The 10,960-nt window shown below is 55.0% G+C and overlaps 1 protein-coding gene across 1 annotated transcript; it reads right to left on the bottom strand.

Moving 5' to 3' along the window:
- Positions 1-3,765: 3,765 nt before the first annotated feature.
- Positions 3,766-6,848, bottom strand: PYCR1 (pyrroline-5-carboxylate reductase 1; the record flags this gene model as incomplete). The annotated part of the gene is made up of 7 exons (XM_080714171.1): positions 3,766-3,919; positions 4,692-4,855; positions 5,006-5,098; positions 5,313-5,534; positions 5,903-6,082; positions 6,486-6,556; positions 6,782-6,848. 7 exons carry the CDS (start codon positions 6,846-6,848, stop codon positions 3,766-3,768), a joined length of 951 nt encoding a protein of 316 aa, XP_080570297.1.
- Positions 6,849-10,960: the final 4,112 nt, after the last annotated feature.

A 10,960-nucleotide genomic window follows, 5' to 3' on the forward strand; every position in this document is an offset into this window, starting at 1 on the left:
CAGCCCACTTTTTTTTTTTTTTTTTTTTTTTTTGGTACTGGGGATGGAACTCAGGGGCATTCTACCTCTGAGCTACACCCCTAGCCTGATTTTATTTTTGTTTTGAAACAGTCTTCTCAGAGATTCGGTGGGCTGCCTTCTCCTCCCCCAATTGCCCCTCCACCTGCCCCTGCCCCAAGGAAAGGGGAGTTAGCGTGAGACCCTGTTGCAAAGTGGCTTGAAGAGCACTTCTCAGGAGCACTCCTCATCTGCTCCCACCCACCCCCACTGCTACAGGGCAACCACAGAGAAGGCACTCAGACTTCGGTTAAGCCCAATAGAAAGTCTTTATTAGCCGGGCATGGTGGGCACGCTTGTAATCCCAGCATTCGGGAGGCTGAGACGGGAGGATCGTGGTTTACGGACAGTCTCAGCTACTACTTAGTGAGGCCCTCTGCAACTCAGTGAGACCCTCAAATTAAAGTTTAAAAATAAAGAATAAAATTAAATTTTAATAAACTTAAATAAAACTTTAATAAAATTAAAGTTTCAAAATAAAGAATAAAAAATGGGGCAGGGGGTGTAGCTCGGAGGTCATATGCCCCTGGGTTCCATCCCCAGACCCTCAAAAAAAAAAAAAAAAAAAAGAATTTATTAGCCGGCCCGCGACTACACGGCAGGGTGTTCAGTGCTGAGTGCAGCCCAGAGCTTTTCTCAGGGCTCCTTTTATGCATCAAATCCCAAGCTCAGGGGTGAAGAGTCGAGGTTGTCACAGATGTGCTCAGTCCCCAGCAGCTCCTTTCATGGGTGTGCGAGTCAAGCAAAGTACAGAGCCGGAGCAGCATGTGAAGGAGCCCAGCAGCCCGAGCCGGCCCGCAATTGTCTACCTTTCGATTGTTTTAAGGATAGAAAGTCCCCGACGGCCTTTGTTTCTCTGCAGGAGTTACGGAAGCCCAGACACGCAGTTAGTTATGCGTGACTAGCAAGATACGAGGGGACCCTTTTCTCAGGCTGAGGAACATTATTAGTGTCTTGGGGTCACCGAGGGTAACATCATGGCGTTACTGAAGCTAAGGCCGAGGCTCGCTTTATCACATCACCGGTGCCCCTGTTCCCCCACGCAGACTAAAGTTCTGCTGCAGGTATGACCCCAGCAGCCATTCCCCAATTCTGGGGGCCTCCTGTGAGAGCTGACTTTCCGCTTCACCTTGACCTGGCCACAGGGTGCCCAGATATCTAGGCAAACATTATTCTGGCAAACATTATTATTTTGCATGAGATTAACACTTAAATCGGTGGATTTAATCGGGGTATGGTGGCGCACGCTTGTAATCCCAGTACTTGGAAGGCTGAGACAGGAGGATTGTGAAGGTTCAAAGCCAGCCTCAGCTACTTAGTGAGGCCCTTTGCAACTCAGTGATATACCCTGTTTCTTTTTCTTCTTCTTCTTCTTCTTCTTCTTCTTCTTCTTCTTCTTCTTCTTCTTCTTCTTCTTCTTGGTGGTACTGGGGTTCCTGGAAGCCCTTCTACCTCTGGGTTACACTCCCAGACCTATATTTTATTTTTGGAAACAGGATCTCTTAAGCCAGCGCGGCTGGCTTCGAACCTGCGCGATCCTCCTGCCTCCGCCTCCCAAGCGCGGGGATTACAAGCGTGCGCCACCACCCTGGCAGTGATACCCTGTTTCAAAATAAAGAATAAAGCCGGGCGTGGTGGGCACGCCTGTAATCCCCGCACTTGGGAGGCGGAGACAGGAGGATCGCGCTGGTTCGGTGCCAGCCTCGCTGGCTTAAGAGACCCTGTTTCCAAATAAAAAAGTATAAAATAGGTCTGGGAATGAGGCCCATCGGTAGAAGGGCTTCCAGGAACCCCAGTAGCACAATAAAGAAAGAAAGAAAGAAGAAAGAAAGAAAGAAAGAAAGAAAGAAAGAAAGAAAGAAAGAAAGAAAAGAAAGAAAGAATAAAAAATAGGACTGGGACTGGGGGTGTAGCTCGGAGGTAGAATGCTCCTGGGTTCTATCCCCAGTACTGAAAGAAAAAATCCATAGACTTAGCCAGGCATGGTAGTGGTGGCACATGCCTGTAATACCAGGCTGAGACAGAAAAATTACAGGTTTGAAGACCCGCTTTAGAGAGACTCTATTTCAAACCAAAAAAAAAAAAAAAAAAAAAAAGGGGCTGGGGTGTAGCTTGGGGGTTCACACATACAAAGTAGACTTGAATACTACCTAAGAGTAACAGGCCTAAGATTTATCTGTTTTGTGATTGAAGCTAGGGCTTTTACCTAAGAGTAACGGTTACGGTTACAGTTTACCTGTTTTTGGTACTAGACATTGAAGCTAGGGCTTTATAAAAGAATCAAAATAGATGGAGCCCAGGGGCATTTGGCCTCCGAGCTACACCTCCAGGCCTATATTTTATTCTTTATTTTGAAACAGGGTCTCACTGAGTTGCACAGGGCCTCACTAAGTAGCTGAGGCTGTCCACAAACCGGGACCCTCTGGTCTCAGCCTCCGGAATGCTGGGATAACAAGCTTGCGCTGCCACGCCTGGCTCAAAATAGACTTTTAACTTTACCTAAAAGTAGCTGTTACAGTTTATCTGTTTTTCTTACTTGGGAGGGAAGCTAGGCTCCATCCCTCCAAGTCACGCCCACCCCCGCCTCTTCCTTCCTTTCCTTCTTTCTTCCCCTATTTCTTTACTTTCTTTCTTCCTTTCTTGTACTGGGGATGAAACCCTGGGGCATTCTACCTCCAAGTTACACCGCTAGCCTGATTTTATTCTTTTATTTGGAAACAGGGTCTCTCTAAATTGCTGAGGCTGGCCTTGAACCTGTGATCCTCCTGTCTTAGCCTCTCAAGTGCTGGGATTGCAAGTGTGTGCCACCACACCTGCCCTCCAGCTCTTATGCTCTCTGTGAGTGTGCATGGACCCTTGGTTCTGTTTCTCTGAAGAACTCCAATACTTCTCCAAGGGTTCCTTTTCAACCAGAAGCTGGGCCGACCTGTGAGACAGCTGCCCCTTGCCAGCCAGGAGGACAGACTGCAGAGGCCGGTACCCCCACAGCTGGGACCTTTACAGTGCCATCCTCCAGGCAATTCTGTATTGAAGCTCCCAGCCCTCAGCTCTCTGAGACTCAGCCTGGCCACCATAGGACCACAGGGCTTGGGGCCATGGCTTGGTGGCCGGGCCCTCAGTAATATGCCCTGCTGTGTGGACAGAGGCCTCCCTGCACATGTCAGTGAGAACATCAAGGCACTTGGAACTTTCAGAAACCAGTTTATTCCACCTAAAGGACCCCTAGAGAAGTGACAGCACCCTGGAGCGGGATCAGGAATGGGAGCCAGTGACCCACCTGCGTGTGCCAATGGCTGGAGGAAGCTCAAAGCTGCCCACAGAGCCCTCTCCCCTCATGAGTCCAGCGGGATCAAGGATCCTGGGCAGCCGGCCAGGATGATCCGGGTCCTTGCACCAGGCTCAGGACTCCTGGAGCCCACCAACCTCACAGGAGGACAGTGAGTAGGCAGGGGAGGGCAGGAGGGGCCCCTGGACCTTCTTCGCTTTGCAGTGCCAGGGGCTGGGGATAGAATCCCTGGCCACACTCCCACTGACCCTCGATTGACATGGGTTGCAGCAAATGCCCACTGGGGGCGCTCTGGCCCTGGCTAGAGATGCCCAGGGCAAGAGCCTGGAGCCAGGGCGAAGGAGGCAGAATCACAGCTGGGCACGGGGGCGCCTGCCTGCGCTCCCTGGAGTTCCGGAGCAGAGCTGGGTGGGCAGGATACATTAGTTCTTGCCTGCTGGGGCCAGGCTACAGGTCAGCGGTTTGGCAGGATCGGAAGAGCACCTGGAAGAGGGGTCCAGCTTCACTTTGTCCATGACAGTCTTCTTGATGGCAGCAGGTGAGACCTTCTCCTGGTCAGCCATGGTCTGCAGCTCCCTGGAGAGGCAGTGAGGCATTGGGCCCAGGCTCCACCTCCTCTGGAGCCCACAGACCCCAGCACCTGCCAGTCTCAGGAGCCGCTGTGCCACCCTCCCCCACGTCAGGACCCTGTACCTGCAGCCCCACCAGCATGCCCTCACCGCTGCGGCTGCACAGGGCCCTCTCCCCCATGCAGAGTGCTCAGGGGCACCACATCTGCCCTCCTGCTTCTCCCCTCCCCTGCAGGCAGCGCCAGAGGCCCAGCCCTGCTGTCACGCATGGCACTCACAAGTCCATGGTGTTTGCACGAGAGTGGGCACTATAGCAAGAAAGGCACTGCCTGTCTACCCGGCACACCAGAACTTGGGGCAGTGACTTCCAGGCTTGGCTCTGCTCTGACCAGCTGCAGGATCCCAGGCAATTTTCTTTCAACTCTCCTCGGGCTTTCCTTGGCCGGGATACTGCTATGTGCCCTGCTTATCTAACCCCCTTTATCCCCAGCAAGCAGGAGGAGGGTGTTGAGAGCGGGCCCCCAGAGGCTCCCTGGCTGTCACAATGATAATCTGACCAGGGTAACAGTGCAGGCTGGGAGAAGGCCTCCAGCTACACGTGCAGACGCCCCTCCACACAGGACAACAGAAAGGGGTGAGGGGCTCCGCAAACTGTGACTCTGGGAACCTTGGGTTCTCTTTGCCCTGCCTCAGGCCAGAGCACAGGCCACATCTGCTGAGCGCCGGATGAGCTGCTGCCTGAGGCCAAGGCTGTGCCGCGCTGGGCAGCAGGGGCCCACCGTGTGCGGATGCAGGAGGCCTCCACGGCGTTGATGAGCAGGGAGCGGAAGCCCCCACTCTCCAGCACATGTAAGGCATGGATGGTAGCCCCGCCAGGAGAGCAAACGTTGTCCTTGAGCTGGCCGGGGTGCTGCTCCGAGTCCAGTAGCATCTTGGCTGCACCCTGCGGCCAGAGAGAGGGTCTGATGGCAGTGGGGCCCCACCTGCCTCCTCAGCCACTGTCCAGGGTGCAGTGCCAACTCCCCGCCCATCTGCCCCGGTGCACCTGCTTGGCTGGCAGGGCCACCCTATCAGAGGGTTGGAAAACACTGACCAGGAGGGCCTGAGCCCCGAGGCGGACTGCCAGGCGCCTTGGAAGCCCCATCTTCACACCGCCATCAGCCAGGGCATCCAGGGCAGTGAACGCCTGCGGGGAGAGGGCTCCCTGAGCCAATGCCCGCCTTCCCTCTTCCTCTTCTGGCCCAGCACAGGGAACAGGGTAAGTGGGGCAAAGCGCCAGCTCCCACAGCCTGGGAGCCCAGACACCAGCCCTCCAAGGAGAGCAGAGATGGAGGAGAGGGTGCCCCAGGGCCCTAGGTCTGCTCACAGCCCCACAAGCCACCCATCACGCCGGCCCTCACATAGGCAGGGCCACTGCCGCTGAGCCCCGTGACGGCATCGATCAGGTCCTCCTCCACCTCTGTGCAGAAGCCCACGCTGCCTAGAAGCTGCTCCAGGAGCCGCCCGTCCTCCACCTGGGCGTGGGTGCCCGTGGCGTACACGGTGACCCCCTCCCGCACCACCACGGGGGTGTTGGTCATGCAGCGGATGACCTTGGGTCCTGGCCGAAACGTTGTCAGCTTCTGGAGGAGAAATCAGCTGTCAGCCAGGCGTGGTGGCGCACTCTTGCAATCCCAGTACTCAGGAGGCTGAGACAGTAGGATCGTAGGTTCACAGTCAGCCTCAGCTACTTAGTGAGGCCTTCCGCAACTTAGTGAGACCCTGTTTCAAATAAACAATAAAAAATAGGGCTGGGGGTAGAGCTCGGAGGTAGAATCCCCCTGGTTCAATCTCCAGACAACAGCAAGAGACAGGGGGGAGGGGGAGAGAATCAGCTGTCTTTCCTGCTCCCCAATGGAACATTTCCTCAGTTCTCAGACGGAGAAGCCAGCTCCTGACCACGGCACCCCACCCTTCTGCAGGCCCTGCTGGCCCGGCCCACAACACCCACCTTCTCAATGGAGCTGATGGTGACACCGGCCGCGCAGGACACCACAATGTGCCTGTCCTGGATATCGGCGCCAATCTCATCCAGGATAAAGGGAATGATGTGCGGCTTCACAGTCAGGAAGAGCACGTCGCTGTGTCGCACCGTCTCCCTGTTGTGGGGTGTCAGGTTCACCCCCAACTTCTGCAGGAGAACAAGGCAGCTCAGCCTAACCCAGAGGCTCTGTGGCCCCACAGGGCCTGAGACCAGCCCAGAGGCTGCTGGGCTGTGGGTGCGGGCGGGGCTGGACTCAGGGCGTTGAGCTTGGAACCCCCTCAGCTGCCCTCCACACCCAGAAATGGAGAAAATGCTCTGCTCTGCAGTGTGTCCCCTCTGCAGACAGAAAAGAGATGCTCCACACGCCCCTGTGCTGAGCCCCGCTCACTCTTACGTCTAGGGAGCCCCGCTCCAGACCAGCACCCCCCACCGCTGTGCACAGGCCAGCAGTGGAGCCGCAGCAGGGCCTGAAGACACCCGGCCCATCACTGTCCCAACCCCAGACATGGGCCCTGGAGGACCCCGTGACATACCCTCCACCTGCACCTACCCTGAGGGCGGAAACCGTGGTCAGGTCCATGTCTGGGGAGCTGGCCATTATCTTGTGGGCAGCCAGGACACCTGTGGGGCAGAGTCCCTCCCTCAAGGCCAGTTCAGGCCTCCCTCCCTCGACTGCCCAGAAAGGAGGCTGAAAAGAAGTCCCAGCTCACTGACAGGTAAGGCAGCAACTCAAACATATGGAACCAGGCAGAGGCTGCGGACCCCAGCGCCGCCTCCATCCCAGCCCTCCACCCCCAGCCTCGTCCAGTCTCTCCCACTCAGGCCCCTCCCTGCCCCAGGGTCTACCTGCTGACGTGAAGCCCTTGGCCAGGGCAAAGGCCAGCTGGCCAGCCCCGATGAAGCCCACGCTCATGATGGCCGGAGGCCCGGCGCACGCAGCCCTCGCCTGGCACGGGATCTGCAGGGGCAGCTACGAGAGTAGCCCCGCGGGACACGGAGCAGGAAGTTAGGTGGGCAGTGCCGGGCCTGGCCGCTCCTCCGGGGCGCCACGCTCCCGCCCCAGCCGGCCTGACCCTCCCCGCTGTCCCCCGTCCGGCCCGGCTCGGCTACTGTCCCAGTGCTCCTGCCCGGAGCGCGATCCTCGTGGCCCTCCAGCCTGCTGCTGAGGGTCGCAACCCCCCTGAAAGGGGTCGGAGGGGCGCGGAGGAAACGATCGGGAATGGGAGAGGGCGCAGCGAGGCCCCAGCGCTCGAAGACCCCCGCCACGTCCGAGCCCCCAGGCCGACCAGAGCCCCCGGGTCCCGAAGCCCCAGACTAACCCCTGCCCAGCTACCCCCGCGCAGCCGGCCCCGGCAGTGCCGCGCCCGCCACGCGGCAACCGCGCCCAGGCCCCGCCTCCCCGGCCCCAGCCAATCAGCGGCGCGGCCTCTGCTCTCCGGCCAATCGGGATCCGGGCCCGAGCATCTGGGCATTGCATCACCCTCAGGTCCCGCCCGCCGGCGCCCCGGGTCCAGGCGCCCGCCCCAAAGGGAAAGACAACTGCGCCTCGGGTCAGCGGCGAGAACCCCCACACCACCACCTTCTGGTGGGCGTCTTTTCTGTAGGGTCTCTTCAAGGGCGCCCCTTTGAAAGCTGGATATCCTCTGGTGACAGGCCCTTTGCGCTCCCAACCTCCTTCACACAGGTGGTAGGCAGCTAGTACACGGAGAGAGATGATCTTGCAGTGCCCCCTGACTTCTTGTCTGCAGAGTGCCTGGGAGTGCTCCACCCTGAGTCTCAGGGAGAATAAGTTCTAGACATCCCTCGCCCTCCAGGAAGCAGCCAGGGTCTGTATCCCTGCTGTGGGGCTCCTGGACCACAGCAAAGAGGAAGGGATCCTGGGACAGCTCGTGACCCCAACAAGGGCAGAGGTGCCCCGCTTTACTTTTTCTGTTCTGTGTCTTAGGTGAGGACAAGCTGCTTCAGAAGGTAATTTCAGGCCAGGCGTGGTGGTGCACGCTTGTAATCCCAATACTTGGGAGGCTGAGAAAGGAGGATCGCAGGTTCGAAGCCAGCCTCAGCTACTTAGTGAGGCTTTTAGGAATTTAGCGAGACCCTGTTTCCAAATAAAATATAAATAGGTCTGGGAGTGTAGCTGGAGGTAGAAAGCCCCTGGGTTTCATCCCCAGTACCACACACACACACACACACACACACACACACACCAGACAAAAAAACAAAAGGTAATTTCAGAACCTGACCTGGTGCACACCTGTAATTCTAGCACTTGGGAGGCTGAGACAGGACAATCGCTGGTTCAAAGCCAGCCTTGGCAACTTAGCAAGGCTCTCAGCAACCTAGTGAGACTCTGTTTCCAAATAAGAAAACAGAGAAACTGGGCTGGGGGTGTAGCTTGGAGGTGGAAAGCCCTAGAGCTCCATTCCCTGCACCACACCCCAGGAATGGAGGGAGGTGGGGTTGGCTCAGGAGGTGGTGGTGGTGAGGTGGCCCCTGGAGAGAGCAAGTTGGCATGCGGACGGGGGAGTCTGGTCCTCACCCTTCAAGGGAGGTGCTGGGGTAAGGGTGTGTCCCAAGATGAAGCTCAAACCTATGGCACAACACCTAGGAGTTCATTATGTTTCCAGACAAGAGCTTCCTCAGCCGGGCGCGGTGGCACACACTTGTCATCCCAGCATTCGGGAGGCTGAGACCAGAGGATCACGGTTCGCGGACAGCCTCAGCTACTTAGTGAGGCCCTCTGCAACTCAGTGAGACCCGGTTTCAAAATAAAAAAATAGAGGCCGGGCGTGGTGGCGCACGCTTGTAATCCTCGCGCTTGGGAGGCGGAGACAGGAGGATCACGCAAGTTCGAAGCCAGCCTCGCTGGCGTAAGAGACCCTGTTTCAAAAATATAAAATAGGTCTGGGAGTATAGACCGGAGGTAGAAGGGCTTCCAGGAACCCCAGTACCACTAAAATAAATAAATAAATAAATAAATAAATAAATAAATAAATAAATAATAGAGCAGGGGCTGTAGCTCGGAGGTAGAATGGGGTTCCATCCCCAGACCCGCAAAAAAAAAAAAGAGCTTCCTGTGTGTGTGTGTGTGTGTGTGTGTGTGTGTGTGTGTGTGTGTTGCTGAGGACTGATCCCAAGGGCTGGCCATACCCCCAGCCCTTTTTATTTTTTTTATTTGGAAACAAGGTCTCACTGAATTGCTGAGACTGTCCTTGAACTTGAGATCCTCCTGTCTCAGCTTCCTAAGTACTGAGAGTATAAGCCTGTGCCACCGCTCCCAGCTGGGGGTGTAGTTTGGAGGTAAAAAGCCTCTGGTTCAATCCCCCCCCCAAAAAAAAAAGATTACTTTTCTCCAAGTGATAAGAAAGTTACTCCCTCCTAAAAGCAAAATAAAATACAGTTTTCTGGCCGGGCGTGATGGCGCACGCTTATAATCCCCATGCTTGGGAGGCGGAGACAGGAGGATCACGCAGGTTCAAAGCCAGCCTTGCTGGCTTAAGAGACCCTGTTTCCAAATAAAGTATAAAATAGGTCTGGGAGTGTAGCCTGGAGGTAGAAGGGTTCCATTCCCAGTACCACCAAAAGATAAAATAAATACATAAAATACAGTTTTCTGGATGAAACTTTTGTGTGTGGGGGGGTACTGGGGATGGAACCCAGGGGGCTTCTACCTCTGGGCTACACTCCCAGACCTATTTTATATTTTATTTGGAAACAGGGTCTCTTAAGTCAGCTGAAGTTGGCTTTGAACTTGTGCAATCCTCCTGTCTCAGCCTCCCAAGTGCGGGGATTACAAGTGTGCGCCACCATGCCTGGCCTGGATGAACCTTCTAATATACTATCTTCCTCTTCTTTTCCTTCTCTTTCTCCTTCTCCTTCTTGTTCTTTTAAGTACTAGGGATGAAACGCAGGGGCATCTTACCTCTGAGATATACCCCTACCCCTGTTTTTTAATTATTTTTCTTTCCTCTTTTCTTCTTTCTTTCTTTCTTTCTTTTTTTATTTTATTTTATTTATTTTTTTTTGTGGTACTAGGGGTGGTACCTCCCAGACCCTTTTTTTTTGGGGGGGGGGTCTGAGGATGGAACCCAGGGGCATTCAACCTTCGAGCTACACCCCCCACCCCACTTTATTTATTTATTTTTTTGGTGGTACTGGTAAGGAGATAGAAAGGAAATAGGCAGATAGGGAAGAGGCCTCGGTAGAAAATACTTAATTTCCTGAGGGGTGAGGGGCCAAGGTTCAGAGATGAGAAGGAGAAAGCTTCACAAAACCATCTGTTTACTAATCAACAAACCCAGGAGACATCACTGGAGCAAGTCTGACACTCCTACTGAAAGGAGATGAGGCTCTTCAAAGGACATGCAAATACCCTATGCAAATTCTGAGAGCTGCTTCCCAGAATTCCCCAAATCCCAAACTCACCACAACCAAACAGAGAACATGCAGACATATATAAAAACCTCTAGCGCAGCCACCAAAACGGGCTTTTCCCTCTTGGGGACCCCCTTCCCTTTGGGGAGCTTTTCTCCCTTGCAGGTCACGTTAGCTTTGAGAGAAGGCAGAGTGCAATTGAGGGCACGTGGCTCAGGCTACACTCGGGTAGTGACCTGAAGGCCTCTGCTGGACATCAAGGCCGACCAGGGCCCCTAGGGGTGACCTGCACTTCTTTTCTGGCAGATTGCAACTGAAGGCATTTGGTTTGGGCTACCCTCAAGTATTGTTCTGAAGGCAGCTGCTGGACCCCAGAGTTCCAACCGCCCCTTTGGGGTGTTCGGCCACTTTTCCCTATTCCCTGCTGCTTCCAATAAACCACTTCCTCCCCTTCCTGCGGTCTGCAGGTGTCATTCTTCGCTCACCATAGACAAGAACCCGGTAAGGAAACGCCGAGTTTCTTCTCAAGAAACCCCCCATTTCACTGGGGTTCCTGGAAACCCTTCTACTTCCAGGTTACACTCCCAGACCTATTTATTTTTTATTTTTATTTGAAACAGGGTCTCTTAAGCCAGTGAGGGTGGCTTTGAACCT

The sequence above is a fragment of the Muscardinus avellanarius genome, assembly GCF_963383645.1.
Source record: "Muscardinus avellanarius genome assembly, chromosome: 16".
In the NCBI taxonomy this organism is placed as follows: Eukaryota; Metazoa; Chordata; class Mammalia; order Rodentia; family Gliridae; genus Muscardinus; species Muscardinus avellanarius.